The sequence below is a fragment of the Lygodium microphyllum genome, chromosome 15 (assembly GCF_053477565.2).
Source record: "Lygodium microphyllum isolate KBCC chromosome 15, Lygodium_microphyllum_v1.1.10, whole genome shotgun sequence".
Lineage (NCBI taxonomy): Eukaryota > Viridiplantae > Streptophyta > Polypodiopsida > Schizaeales > Lygodiaceae > Lygodium > Lygodium microphyllum.
Window position 1 is genome coordinate 17425201 of NC_141149.1, and position 15655 is coordinate 17440855.

The 15655-nt window shown below is 42.7% G+C and overlaps 1 protein-coding gene across 1 annotated transcript in view; it reads right to left on the reverse strand.

Moving 5' to 3' along the window:
- Positions 1-394: 394 nt before the first annotated feature.
- The window catches only part of LOC148024300 (uncharacterized protein At4g14342), a 44152-nt gene continuing 28891 nt past the window's right edge, over positions 395-15655 (reverse strand). Inside the window, exons 3-5 of the mRNA XM_087693923.1 lie at positions 840-963; positions 680-756; positions 395-647 (exon numbers count right to left, since the gene is read on the reverse strand). Of these exons, the coding sequence (XP_087550049.1) occupies positions 709-756; positions 840-963 (172 nt within the window). The 3' untranslated portion in view covers positions 395-647; positions 680-708. The remainder of the gene's footprint in view (positions 648-679; positions 757-839; positions 964-15655) is intronic.

A 15655-nucleotide genomic window follows, 5' to 3' on the forward strand; every position in this document is an offset into this window, starting at 1 on the left:
GTCATGGTCAGAACCTAAAATGTTCCATAAGCAAGGTGGCACCATGAGTTGACCATACAAGCATCCCAGGTCAGAATACCTCAAATCTCAGCAAATTCTATGCAATTACTCACAATGCATATTAATAAGTGGAACTTCCAGCTCTGTATACCAACGAAAGCACCATAATTTAGGCCAGTTGAGCGAACCAACCACCACAATTTTCGGCATAGCAGAATAAGGTAAACCCTATATACCAACTCCAAAATCATTAAATAGTACCCATGACTCATGATTGACCACCTGTTGCCATCACCTCAACTGCTAGTTTGTGGGCTAGAAAGTTTAGCAAGCTTGGTCTTTGTGGTCGCCAAGGAAGTGTAATGAACCCACTCACAAAGCTACTTACATCTCATACCAAATACAAATTTCGATTTCCACTATTATAAGCAAGTAAATATTACAGAACCTGTGTTGTTGGCATCATAAAAAGGTTGTCTGGATAACATGGTCCTACCTCATTCAAATAATCACATCAAATGATATCCTAAAAAATACACAATGGATAAAGAAACTAAGAGAGCAGCTTTTTTTTCAAGTAAAGAAAGCAATCCCCTGTCCACTTTCAACAGAGAGCTGTTGCAATGTCCGATACAGGAACAAGACTTTGAAGAGTAGACATTTTTTTTTTTTTCGTAAATGAAGAGTAGACATTTAAGAGAAGACTGTCTAGTCTTCCTCTTTCTCAGGTGGATAACCGCATGGTACAAGCATTTTCTGTATTAACAATGGAAAGCTTTGGTAAATATAGCAAATAAGAGAGTATGAGCTTAAGCACCAGGATTTGACTAGCCACTCACCGTCATGAAGTTGTAACGCTGCCTGCCGATAGATTCATTTTCTGCAATTGCAAAGTAGGCAAGAAGAGGATAATGTCCAATATACGAAGCATAACTATCCCGTTGGATGTTCACCGCCCACTCACTGGTATAAATGACACAAGCCCAAACATATCAGATCACCAGGAGCATGCCTCCAAAATCATGCAAGCCCAACATAAATTAGGTGCACGATCATCTTATTAAACAAAGAATGACACCAATTTAAAATAGCATGTGCAGCTTTCCCCAATTTATCATAGTAAAGAAAATTGAACTCTTAACAAAAATTTATGCCATCAACAAGCTGCAAACACTGCAATGCACATTGAATAGGGTAAGAAAAGTGGAACTTGACACAACAGACATATAATTCCTTTGTGTATCAGAAGTGCTTTTGGGCACATATGTATACAGTACACATATTAGGCAACTGCTATTGAGTTGATGTATTGCTAAATATTCATGGTGCAGCAGTCTTAGTGATCATTTGCAGATCTAGGATTGTTGCAAATGTATTTTTGGTGATATTGCTGAAGTGGGAGTCACCTTGTAGTGATGCATGCATGGAATGTATGCTGAAATCTCAGTTATATGATGAAAGTCATTCTTTCTACTACTGTACTTGTATTTGGATCAAATCTTGCTCTTATTTACTGAAATTTTGGGCTGAAATTAGCTGAATATTCAGCCTGTTATTTACTGTCATAAAATACAGCATTGGTACTTGGCACTTTGCTGAATGATGGACACTAATGCTTCTAGCAGCAATGACACAATCCCTTTTGAAATCGAGAGGTTTGATAGCACTGGCTTTGATCTGTGGAAGGATAGGATGCAAGGCATTTTGTTTCTCAAGGATTGTGATGATGCTCTTTGGGAAAACAAGCCTACAACTACGACAGATGAGGATTGGGCTAGACTCAACAAGAAGGCCATTGTATACATTAAAATGGCTATATTTGATGATGTACTTACAGACATTAAGTGTCTTGATACAGCTTATGTGTTAGCGATCAGAGCACCTAGTTGGGCAGCCAGTCGGACTGCGACTGTACAGTCAGGGGACTGCCACGTTGCAGTCCGACCTGCATATTTTGCCACCCAGTTTTTTGACTATTTATAGCCGACTTTTCAACAGCCTTCAACCACTTCTATACGCAGGTTCCAGGCTGGAGATATGTGCAGATTCCGTCTCTGTTCGCAGATTTCAGACAGGAGATCGTGCAAACTGCAGCGGGCTTTGAGGTGAACAGCAAGTTGCATCGTCGAGGTGGAGACACGCAGTCCAGCGCACTGCACCCATGTATATATCTGCATCTCTTTGTATACAGCACACTTATACAACAGATCTTCATCTTCCACTGTCTCTTTCTCTCTCCTCTCTCTGTGTTCTCTCTCTTTCAGTCTTACGCTTCCGCACCGCTGCACTCTGACATGGTATCAGAGCAGTGTAGAAGGGTTGGCTGAGTGAAGACCAACCTGAAGAGGAGTTTCCATCGCGACACAAGGCTGCGTTTCCAGCGTTTGAGGGCGAGCGGGAGGGCTGCACCTCGGAACAAGGCTGAAGCGAGCGTGGGCGCACAGGAAAGGAGTCCAGTTGGTGGATTTGCTGCTGTTTGCTGCTGTTTGAAGAGGAGGAAAGCTGAGTTTTCAGTCTTCAAGTGCAGGTTTTGCTTTTTCATCGCCTCCGGCGGGTGAAGAAGGTTCGGGACGCGGAAGAAAGAGCCCTAGCAGGCTGCGTTTTCACAGTCAGAGGGGGCTACTTTTGCGTTTGTGAAGGCATTACAGGTGAAGATATCTACAAAGATTGACTTGGAGTTCCAGACCATCATGGACCGGAAGGTGCTTGTCTTACAGGCTCTTCCCGTAGATCAAAAGCTCGATCTGGCGCGTGATGATGTTGGCCATCCTTGAGTCCTACGATTTGGCGGAGCTTGTACAGGAGGAGATCAACCGGCCCTCGGTGAGAGATGAGTCCAAACACTCTTCCGATGCTCGTGCGGAGTTGGCCAAGGCACAGTCTCATTGCGACAAACTGAATGCCCAGATTCGTTCTTTTCTTTTTCTGTCTTGTACTACAGCCGTGATAGCCCACATCGAGCACTTAACGGTGGATCGGGAGATATGGCTGGAGCTTGATCAGATGTATAACCGGATGACCCTTATGAAGCAGGTTTCTTTGGAGATGCAGATGCGGACCTTGTCCGTGAACAAGTCTTCCTCGTTGTGGGAGCACATCAACAAGCTTAGACAGCTTTAGATGCACGTTCAAAATGCAGGGAAGCCGATTTCCTCCGAAGACATGGCAATCACACTTTTGTCCCAGTTGCCGCCACGATTCGGTGCTTTCTACTCCGCCCTTATTGCTTCGGGACGTAAGTCTACTCTTCGGTGGAAAGAGCTGGTTCCTATGGTCTTGGACCAAGAGGAACAACTGAAGGGACAGCATGCTTCCAAGTCGGAAGCCTTGCCAGGTCAAGCCTCTCAGAAGAAGGGGAAGGACCAAAAGAAGGAGGACAACAAGTCAAAGAAGGACAAGGACAAAGAATCCACATGCCATATTTGTGGAAAGACTGGCCATTGAAAGAAGGATTGCCCTGACAAAGACAAGAAGGACACCAACAAGAAGGACAGGAAGGATTCTGGAGCGGTGGCTACACCCTCATCAGCTGCGTTTCTTCATCTAGCTGTCATTGAGGACTCTATACCGAATGCTTCTGATGCTGCGATGACAGCTCCCCAGGCTCGAGAGTGGATCGTTGACACTGGTGCCTCCTGGCACATGACTCCATCAGTTGGTGTTGCCCAGTTGTGACCTTTGCGTGGGCAAATTCTCATTGGAGATAGCTCTTCGGTGTCTATTGCAGGACGGGGTGAGATGCAACTTATTCCAGATGGACGTGGTGATACCCATACCTCAGAGGTCTTGCATGTACCAGGTTTAGGGTATCATCTACTTTCGGTTCATAAGATTTGTTTCCTTGGAATTTTCGTGGAGTTTGACAGTGATTCGGTGCGAGTCCTTGATCGTGGATCCAGAAAGGTTCTCTCATCAGGATATGAGGAGAATTGCATCTACAAATTGACGTCTTCTACAACCCTCCCTACTCTTCTTCTTACCTCTCAAACACAATCAGAGCTATGGGATGATCGATTTGGTCATCTAAACTATGATTATCTTCGGAGGGCGTCACATGGACAGCTTGTTCGAGGGTTGCCGGACATAGTGGTGAGCCAACAACCATGCGTCTCCTGCATTCGTGGGAAACAGCATAGGGATGCGATTCCCAACAAAGCTTCGCGGCGGTCTACTTCACCGATGGAGCTTGTATCTATGGATCTTTGTGGCCCTATGAGGAACAAGTCCTTGCGAGGAAGCTCATACTTCATGTTGATCGTAGATGACTATAGCAGGATGACATGGGCCTACTTCTTGGCGTTGAAGTCAGAAGCTTTCTCCCACTTCAAGGATTGGCTTCTCTTTGAGGAGAACCGATCGGGCCGGAGATTGAAGACCTTGCGATCCGACAATGATGGTGAATTTGTTTCTAATGAGTTTGCTCGTTTTTGTGCAGATAAAGGTATTCACCAGGAGTTTGCTAATACCAACACTCCTCAAGAAAATGGCATTCTTGAACGGAAGAACCGAAGTGTGATCGAGATGACGCGCACCATGATGGAGCACTGACAGACACCTTAGTTTCTGTGGGCCGAGGATGTGGCTACTGCAGTTCACATCCTTAACCGATCCCCCACTTCGGCCGTTGATGGGATGACACCTTTTGAGACTTACTTTGGGACTAAGCCCGATGTTTCTTATTTTAGGGTTTTTGGGTGTAATGCTTATGTTCACATTCCCAAGGCTCATCGTGATAAATTTAAAGCAACTTCCCGAATATAGGTGTTTGTTGGCTACAGCTCTCAGTCCCAAGGCTATCGTTTGTATGATCCCGTCAAGCGGGATGTTTACACCAGTCGAGATGTACGGTTCGTGGAGGTTCCGGCCATAGCAACGGGTGAGGAGCATCCCATTCTTGGAGATCCAGGGGAGAGTTGGGCTACCGAGACAGTTCCTTTGAAGCTAGTCTACTGTTCCCCCGGTCACCCCCGAGGAGTTACCACCGGTGGATATCCCAGAGTCTTCAATTGATGGAGAGAGACGAGGAGAGGTCCCGCCTCCTCCTCGTTGGGCCCGTGACACACTTCGAGATTCAGGGATCGAGAGGGTCCCTAAGGAGTGGGAACCACAAGATGGTCTGCGGTGGTCACAGAGGCACTAGGCACATTCTACGGAGCTTGTTTGCTCTAACTATTGTTTGATGACCCGTGTTATGCAGGATCGAGAGCCCACCTCCGTGAAGGAGACTTTACAATCCGCACCATAGAAGAAAGCTATGAAAGTCGAGTTGGAGGCTATTGAGAGGAATGGCACTTGGTCACTCGTGCCTCGCCCCCCGAATAAGAAGGTGATTGGCGTCAAATGGGCCTTCAAGACCAAGTACCTTAGCAATGGTTCTTTACAAGGCTCGCCTTGTTGCTAAAGGTTTTGCACAGTGCCCAGGGATTGATTGTCATGATGCTTTTGCCCCCACTGCTCGTATGGCAAATATTCGAGCTGTTCTTGCCTTGGCTGGCCATAGGAGATGGCATGTCTACTAGCCGGATGTGAAGTCGGCCTTCCTCAATGGTGATTTGAAGGAGGAGATCTATGTCAAGCAGCCTCCTGGCTTTGGATCTTCAGATGGGAAAGTCTACAGGTTGAAGAAGGCCTTGTATGGCCTCAAGCAGGCTCCGCGTGCATGGAACGAGAAGATTGATCCGTTCCTTCAGTCACAGTTGGGATATGGGCGTTCCAAGGCCGATCCGCAGCTTTATATACACACTTCCGAGGTTGGTTGTGTGCTTTTTGTGTTGTATGTTGATGATTTGATTGTCACGCGTGATCATGCACAGAAGGTCAAAGAGACGAAGGCAACTTTATATCAAACGTTCGAGATGACGGACTTGGGTCTACTCCATTTCTTCTTGGGCCAGGAGATTTATCAATCTCAGAGGGGGATTTTCATCTCTCAGCAGAGACATGTACAGGAGCTCTTGGTTTCTTTTGCGATGGAGGATTGTCGGACCATTTCTACTCCTATGGATCCGAACTGGAAGGCCACTTCACATTCAGCTTCTCCCATAGCGGATGCTTCCCGCTATCGTCACTTGATTGGATCATTGATTTGGCTCCTCAACACTCGTGTTAATCTTTGTTTTGCCGTTGGGCTCTTGGCGGGGTTCATGAGTGACCCTCAGACGGTGCATTGGCACGCTGCCCAGAGGATACTTCGGTATTTGAGGGGGACATCTAATTTAGGGATTCATTATCCAGCAGGTACAAGTGGTTCAAATCTTGTACTTACAGGTTGGAGCGACTCGGATTGGGCTAGTGATGTGGACCACAGGCGGTCTACAACATGTTACTGTTTTACCTTGGGTGCAGGTGTTATCTCATGGAGTAGCAAGAAGCAGCCCACCGTAGCCCTTTCGTCTACTAAGACGGAGTATTGAGCCGCGTCTTCCACCACATGTGAGGCTGTGTGGCTTCGGAGATTGTTAGAGGAGCTTGGTTGCCCCCAGACTCATCCTACTTTGCTGCAATGCGACAATGAGAGTTGCATTGCCTTGGCACGAAATCCTGTTTTCCATGCCTGGACAAAGCACATAGAAATCCAGTACCACTTCATCAGAGAGAAGCTTCTGGATGAGACCATCGCTGTGGAGTACTGCAAGACGCAGGACAATCTTGCAGATTTGTTTACGAAGGCACTTTCCCAGGCTCTACTTCAAAGACATGCCAGATCTCTCAGGCTTCTACCTCGCCCAGGCTCTGCGGGGGTGTTAGCGATCAGAGCACCTAGTTGGGCAGCCAATCGCAATCGGACTGTACAGTCGGACTGCCAATCGGCTGCAACCTGCATATTTTGGCGCTCAATTTTTTAGCTAATTATAGCCGATTTTTCAGCAGTCTTCAACCACTTTTGTACGCAGATTCCAGGCTGGAGATATGTGCTGATTCCATCTCTGTTTGCAAATTTCGGACAGGAGATCGTGTAGACTGCAGCAGCGGGCTTCGAGGTGAACAGCAGGTTGCATCGTCAAGGTGGAGACACGCAGTCCAGCGCACTGCACCCGTGTATATATCTGCATATCTTTGTATACAGCACACTTATACAGCAGATTTTCATCTTCCACTGTCTCTTTCTCTCTCCTCTCTCTACGTTCTCTCTCTTTCAATCTTACACTTCCACACCGCTGCACTCTGACATTATGCCATATGGAAAAAGTTAATGGACACTTATGAAAATACAACTCCAATGAATCAAGTGTGTGTCTCATGTGCAAGCTTGTGAACATGGAGTTGGAAAAGTCTAAGCCAACATCTGAGCGTTTGAGTGCTTTCACTGGGATTTTAAGTCAGTTGTGCAGGACTCTAGTTTGCAGCCTTTTAATGATAAACTGAAGGCTATTTTCTTGTTGATGGCTTTGCTTGATAGTTGGGAGTCTTTGGTTGTTTCACTAAGCAACAACCCTTCTTTAACCTTTGATGGTGTTAGGGGCTCTATTCTCAATTAGCAGATCAGAAGAAAGTCCAATGGAGAAAGCAATGGTTCAACCTATCATCTTAGAGGCAAGTCAAAGAAAAGGGGTAATGCAAGAAATAAAGGCAAAAGTAGGAGTAAAAGCAAGGGCGAACAGCACGATGTTACTTGCTATTAGTGTAAGCATAAAGAACATAAAAATCCCGATTGTCAGTATTACAAGAAAGAGCAAGAAAGAAAGAAACAAGAAAAGAAAAAGAAAGATGACAAGAAATATGATGACAGCTCTCCCTCAAAAGAAGTTGCAATGGCAAATGTTGCATCTAGTGTGGTCATTGAAAAGCTCTCTAACACTCGAGAGATACTTATTGCAACCTCATGCAATGATGTAGATATTATGGCAGCAGCAGGTGATATGCACATTACCAAAAAGGAGATAATCGATGCTTTACTTTCAGCTCACGATGGATTGTCCCAATCATGGATAGTGGATAGTGGTGTCTCTTTTCATGCTAGTCCTTCTTTGGAGTCTTTTTCAAAATACATTGCAAGTTGCCTAGGCAAGGTTTACTCCGGCAACAACTATACATATGAGATAGAGGGTGTAGGTACCATTCACTTGGCCCTCGAAAACGGCCAAGAGCTGATTTTACAAGACGTTACAAGATGTTAGATATGTACCTGGCATAAAGAAAAGTCTACTGTTAGTTGGGCAACTTGATACAAGAGGATATTTTACTACCTTTGGTGGTGGATCTTAGAAGGCAAACAAGGGCTCTATGCTGATTGTTAAAGATAGCAAAAAGGCAACTTTATACAATTTGCATTGTAAAGCATTACCTGGCAAGTTCTTTAGTTACCGGGAGGCATGAAGATCGAGACAATCAATGTTTGTTAGCAACAACGAGACTAAGAATAAGAGAGAGCAGAGTAGAGAGTGTGCACGATTTGTGGGTACAATGACAAGTGTACCACTTTAGGTTTATATATATATGTGTGTGTGTGTGTGTGTGTGTGTGTGTGTGTACAAGTGCTAAGGGTGTGTTCACACCCATACACATATAAAAGGCATGAGAGCACTTTATTCCCAACAACCTCCCACTTAAAGGCAATGTTCCTTAAGAGGAGAAAAGAATAAGCTAAGTCTAGGTATGTACAAAGCTGAAACACATATATCTATCCAACTCCCATCATCTGTCAGCAATGAGCAAACCGTTTAGCTGGAAAACCCTTCATGAGAAGGTCTACAAGATTATCATCTATATGCACTTTGACAAGCTCAATGCTATTTGTGACATTAATGTGACATTAAAAGTGATATTTAATGTTACATTAAGGTCATAAATATGGAATGTGACATTAAAAGTGACATTTAATGTCACATTAAGGTAAATCTAGGGGAACATGCACGAGAATGACCATCCGGGCTCTTGGGCGCTGGAGCGGGGTTAAGGGGAGCCTAGAGAGTAAGGGAGTCCAGGAATAGTAGGACTTCAGGAAGTTGACGGCTGGCAAAGGAATCCGGGTAGAGGGCCAGCACATATCTAGGCATGGTTGGGAGGAGAAGGATACTCGTGCTTTCATCATTTTTTGTGGATCTGTCTCTCCGTCATCTATCATTGGTATCAGAGCCTATGGTTCAATGTCTCAGATCATTAAGCGTTCGTCAAACTGTGAGAAATCCGTCAGGTTGTCAGTCGCCAGTCAGGCCGTCAGTCTTTTGTGAAGTCGCGTGAGCACCAGGCGACGGGCCGTGAACAAAAACGAAAGAAGTGCCACGTCACATCGCGTGAGTACCTGGCGCAGTGCAAACGCGACGGGACGGGCCGTGAAGGAAAACAAAAGAGAAACGCAGCGCCACGTCACATTAATGTGACATCCTACGTTACGGGTAGAAAAAGAAAAAGAAACAGGGACTCGTTTCTGGTCCATCGACTGGCGAAAGGCGAAAAGGGGATTCCGTTTCTGGTCAACGCCTACACAACGAACCAGAACTAGCACAAGACACACGATTCCGTTTCTGGTCAATAAAAGATGAGGCGTCAGCTGCATCAGTCGTGAGGCATCAGCCGTGAGGCAAAACGTGATCTGATGGTGCTCAACGGAGGCAAAATGTGTCACAATTGTTGTGCGTGAGACAACTGCTGTGAGACAGACAGAAAAATATCATACACGACTGAAGCCACAGCCTGCCATTAAAAATCAGGGAAGTACTTTATCTTGTATACAAATTTCTTATTTTTGCTTTCCAATTCCAGTGTATTAATGGCAGAAAAAGGGAAAGCAAGGGTAATGGAAAGTTCTAGTTCCGGGGATCAACCTATGGTAGATCCCCATGAACCAAACATACAAGAAGAACAATGGGAAGAATTTTTTGCCACGCGAGAGCAATTCGATGATCTTACTGCTCGTGTGCAAACTCAAGGGGTTCAAATGGAATTTTTAACCCAAACACTTACTGAAATAAAATCTCAATTAACTTTATTGTTGGAAAGAGATAAAAATAAGATAGAAACCTCGGATGTCCCATCTTCATCGAAAGATTTAGATGTGACTATGCGAGATCCTAAGGAACCCCAAACTTATCATAAATTGAGGGATAATCCAGTTTTAAAGGATATGAAACCACCTCAATTTTACGGGGAGGAAAAAGATAGGAATAAAGACACAATCTTTAATTTTCTCCAAAAATGGGAAGATTTACATAAATTAAAAAATACCCCACCACATCTCCAAGCACTGGAGGCTAGTTTAACTTTGGGGCCCAAAGCATATAAGTGGTGGCGAACTTTAAAGGAGGCGAATAAAATACCTGAAACTTAGGCTCAATTTGAATCCGTCTTTTTAAAAGAATTTCTTCCTGAAAATGAAATGGAAAGAAATTGGAAAGATTGGGATTATGTCAGACAAAAGGGACGACCCCTACTGACATATCTGGAGGAATATCGTGAGATAATCCTCAAACTGGAAGGAATTGATGAATTCCAAAAAACAAGAGGTTTCATTAGGGGACTGGATAAAGCCTGTAAAAAGGAAGTAAAACGGAGTTTACCTAAAACGCTGGAAGAAGCAATTAAATTTGCATTAATCTATGAAGATAGTACGCGTCCAGGTACACTCACTAGTCTCACTGATACAGAGCCCAAGTCTAAGGAATTGGAAACCTTAAAATTTGTGGGCAAATTTAAAAGAAAAATGCCATTTTTCAAGGGTAAAAAACAACCTTTTGAAAAGAAACCATATATGAGGCCAAAGTTAAGTCCTGATGACTTTGATAAGGCCAAAAAAGAAAAGTTGTGTTTTAATTGCCTATCCCCTAACCATGCGGCTTGGAATTGCCCTCAAAAGAAAAAGGGGGAAGATAAAGGAAAGGATAAGGACAAGGGCAAGGGAAAAGAAAAACAAATCCATGTAGTGCAGACCTTAGAATTAAAGGGCCATGAAAAGTATAAATCTTTAGAGGTCTTGCACATGGATGTACAACATAAGTGTTGTATGTCAACTTCTATGTGGTAGCCTACTTTTGGGCCACATGATTTACTTAGAGTACATGGATTGATAGCTGGAAAACAGGTTAGAGTCATGATTGATGACTCTGCCACACATAATTTTATAAATTATGCACTTGTCAAAAAATTGAAACTTCCCCAACAAAACAGTGAGCATCAATATGTTGTTCATATGATGCAAGGCCAAGACAATAAAATATGGGATACAATGGTATTCAATTTGGAAATCGAGATTCAAGGATATAAAGATAAGCTTGATTTCCAAATAATGAACATGGAAAGAGCTGATATTGCTCTAGGGAGGGAGTGGCTATGGGGATTGGAACCATCCTTAAAACGTAGCTATCACCATAATACACTGGAATTTGAAAGGGATGGTAAGATTTTTGTCATTCAAGGTGAACATGAAGTATCTGATAATCCTTTGCTGTGTTCTACTGAAGTTCAGAAGTTGATAGAGAAGGAAATTTGTGAGGTATATATGCTATGGTCTCTTCCTGTACAGAATATTTTTACTTTCTGTAATATAAAGCAACAATTTTCTTATGTTTGTGAATTGAATGTTAATAATGAATTGAACAGTTTGTTAGATGATTTTAAAGATGTGTTTCCTTCTGATTTACCAAGTGGCCTTCCACCAGATAGGGGTGATATAAATCACCCAATTGACATAAATAAGGATACACACCCAATTTCAAAACCACCGTATAGGTTAAGTGAAACACAGCATCAAGAAGTTGAAAGACAAATTAAGGATTACCTGGATAAAGGGTTTATTCAACCCAGTAATTCACCTTGGGCTTCACCAATTTTATTGGTAAAGAAAAAAGATGGTTCTATGCGACTTTGTGTTGACTATAGAGCACTTAATAAAATAACGGTGAAGAATAAATTTCCTATGCCCAGAATGGAAGATCTTTTTGATCAATTGCAAGGGGCAAAATTCTTCACAAAGATAGATTTAAGATCATGCTATCAGCAAATAAGAATTAAGGCACAAGATGTTTCCAAGACGGCATTTCGTACTAGATACGGGCATTATGATTTTTTGGTGATGCCTTTTGGCCTCACTAATGCACCAGCTACCTTTATGAAGCTGATGAATAGTGTTTTATGGCCCTATCTAGGACATTTTGCAGTAGTCTTTTTGGATGATATCTTGATCTTTAGTAAATCAAGAGAAGAACATTTGGAACACTTACAATTAGTATTCCAACTGTTAAGAACACATTCCCTTTATGCAAAGAAAACTAAATGTGAATTCTTTGCACAAGAGGTCAAATATCTAGGGCATATTATCTCGAAAGAGGGAATCAACATGGATCCAGAAAAAATAAGGGCAATTATTGAATGGACACTTCCAAGGAACCTGGAAGAGCTGCAGATCTTCCTAGGTTTATCTGGATTTTATCGTAGATTCATTCGAGATTATCCCAAAATAGCTGTTCCAATGACAGACCAACTTAAAGGGAAAGGGAAAAATTTTAATTGGGGAACAGATCAAAATGAAAGTTTTCAAAAACTTAAGGTAGCTATTGCTACAGCTCCAGTATTATTAATAGTGGATCCCAATAAACCATTTGTGGTTGAAGCTGATGCCAGTGATAAGGCAATAGGCGCGGTCTTATTACAAGAAGGTCGACCAGTTGCTTTTGAAAGCAAGAAATTAGATCGTGCAAAACAGAATTATTCTGTTTATGAGAGGGAGCTGTATGGAATAGTACATGCAATGAAGAAATGGAGGCACTATTTGTATGGTGCCAAACTTTTGATTTTATCGGATCATGAAAGCATTAAGTGGCTTAATGATCAACCAGATTTACACGGGCGTAAAGCCAGATGGGCCGAACTCCTCCAAGAGTTCGACTATGAGATAAGATATAGAAAAGGAAAGTATAATATAGTAGCTGATGCACTCAGTAGAATGCCCATCATTAATGAATTGAGTTTTACTCAGTTCACTTCCAATTTACTTGAATCTTTAAAAGGGAAATGCCAGGTTGATCCGGCATATTCCAACATATGGGAAGCAATAAAAAATGGGGATCCAACTGAAAGTGCTTCTACTGAGGGAGAAATATCTGAGGATGTTCAACAAGGAAATGGAGCATCAGGGGTTGCTCAAACTGGATTCAAGTGGAAGAATTTTACCATTGATAATGGTTATTTACTCTACAAGGGTAGGGTATGTGTCCCGAAAGATATAGACATAAGGCGCCAGATACTCTTTGAGTGTCATGATACCCCTAGTGCGGGACATCCAGGAGTTAATAAGACTTATAGTCTTATTAAAAGGCAGTTCTATTGGCCTGGAATGAATAAGGACGTCCTTGACTATGTGGTCAAATGTAATAAATGCCAGGTTAATAAAGCTGAAAAATTAAAAATGGGAGGACTTCTCCATCCATTAGAAATTTCTTCAGGAAAATGGGAGAGTATCTCCATGGACTTTATTGTTGCTCTACCTAGAACACAGAGGGGGCACGACTCTGTGTGGGTGATTGTGGATAGGTAACCAAAATGGCTAGGTTTATTCCAACTTCAACTGATGTTAAAACACCAGAATTGGCTAGATTGTTCGTAGAGAACATATACCGATTGTATGGCCTTCCGGCAAATATAGTTTCTAATCGGGATAGAAAATTTGATAGCCATTTTTGGCGTGCGGTATTTAGGAAATTGGATACTAAACTTAGCATAAGTACGGCGGATCACCCGCAAACAGATGGGCAAACTGAAAGGGTTAACCAAATTCTTGAAGATATACTTAAGACATATGTAAGTAAAAGGCAAACTAATTGGGAAGAGTATTTACCGATAGCAGAGTTTGCATATAATAGTGCCAAGCACTCTTCCACTGGATATAGTCCATTTATGTTAATGTATGGGTTTCACCCCAGAGCTCCTTTTGCAGTAGGACTGCATAAGGAAAAGGTTCAGGCAGCTAAAGATTTTTTGGAGGATATGAATAGTATGTTAAAATTTACTCAAGAAAATATTAAAAAAGCTCAAAATCGAGCTAGAGCATATGCAGATCCTCACCGAAGAGACATCTCCTTTGAAGAAGGAGAATTGGTCTATCTTAAGGTGCCTGAACAAAATAAAACTATGAAAAAGAGACACTGTCCAAAGCTTTCACCAAGGTATTGTGGTCCTTTCATAATACTTAAAAGGGTGGGAGAATTGGCTTACAAGTTACAACTACCTGCTGGTAGTAAAATACATCCAGTTTTTCATGTAAGCAAATTAAGGAAGAAGCTGGGTGATTTGGATAATCTAATCTTAAATGATGATATTGAGGAGTTATTCTATAACCAATCTAATCCACATGAACCAGAAAAAATATTAAATGTTCGTAATAGACGAACGAGAAATACTATTTATCAAGAATGTTTGGTTAAGTGGAAAGATTGTTCAGAAGAAAGCTCAACATGGGAGCGAGTAAGTACTCTAAAGAAAAGGTTTCCCGATTTACAGTTAGACCTTCCAAGTATCGTTTTCGAGGACGAAACCAATTCTTAAGGGGAAGGAAATGTGACATTAAAAGTGATATTTAATGTTACATTAAGGTCATAAATATGGAATGTGACATTAAAAGTGACATTTAATGTCACATTAAGGTAAATCTAGGGGAACATGCACGAGAATGACCGTCTGGGCTCTTGGGCGCTCGAACGGGTTTAAGGGGAGCCTAGAGAGTAAGGGAGTCCAGGAATAGTAGGACTTCAGGAAGTTGACGGCTGGCAAAGGAATCAGGGTAGAGGGCCAGCACATATCTAGGCGTGGTTGGGAGGAGAAGGATACTCGTGCTTTCATCATTTTTTGTGGATCTGTCTCTCCGTCGTCTATCACTATTGCTATCAAGTACATCTCTACTGAAGTAAAACTTCACCTGTATGTGCTTCGTCTTTGCATGAAAGACAGGATTCCGTGCTAGCATGATAGCACTCCAACTATCACAATGGAAAACAAGTAACTCTGTAATGTCAAGCTCTCCTACCAAACGTGAAAGCCCTAAAGCCTCCTTGCATGCCTCAGTGGTAGCCACATACTATGCCTCTGTAGTAGACAATGCAACACACTTTTATAGCCCGGAGATCCAAGAGACTCCTCCTGTGAAAGTAAACACATACCCAGAAGTGGACTTTCTGCAATCCGCATGACCAGCATAGTCTACGTCCGTAAAGCCAACAACAGATGCCTTCTGTTTTCCAAAGCAAATGTACAACTCCTTTGTGCCTTTGAGGTATCTCATAATACCTTTCACTACTTTCCAATGCTTTTTACAAAGGTTTCCCATGTACCTGCTAACCACTCCCACTGCAAAGGCAATGCTAGGACGTGTAGCAACCATAGCATACATAAAACTGCCAACAGCTGAAGCATATGGTATCTTGGCCATTTCAATCTTCTCATCATCAAATGTAGGGTTGTCCTCTGCACTGAGTTTCACATATGGGGACAATGGAACCCCAATTGTTCCCCCCTCCCCCCCTCCATATTGAAACGCTGCAAAACCTTGAAGATATACTTCTCCTGAGATAGATAGAGTAATCCTTTTGACCTCTCTTTGAGTATTCGCACGCCAAGAATGTGATGAGCATCACCAAGATCCTTCATGTCAAAGCTGCCATGAAGACTTCGCTTCAGTGAGTCCAAGGCATAAGTATCCTTGCCAGCAATCAACATGTCATCAACATAC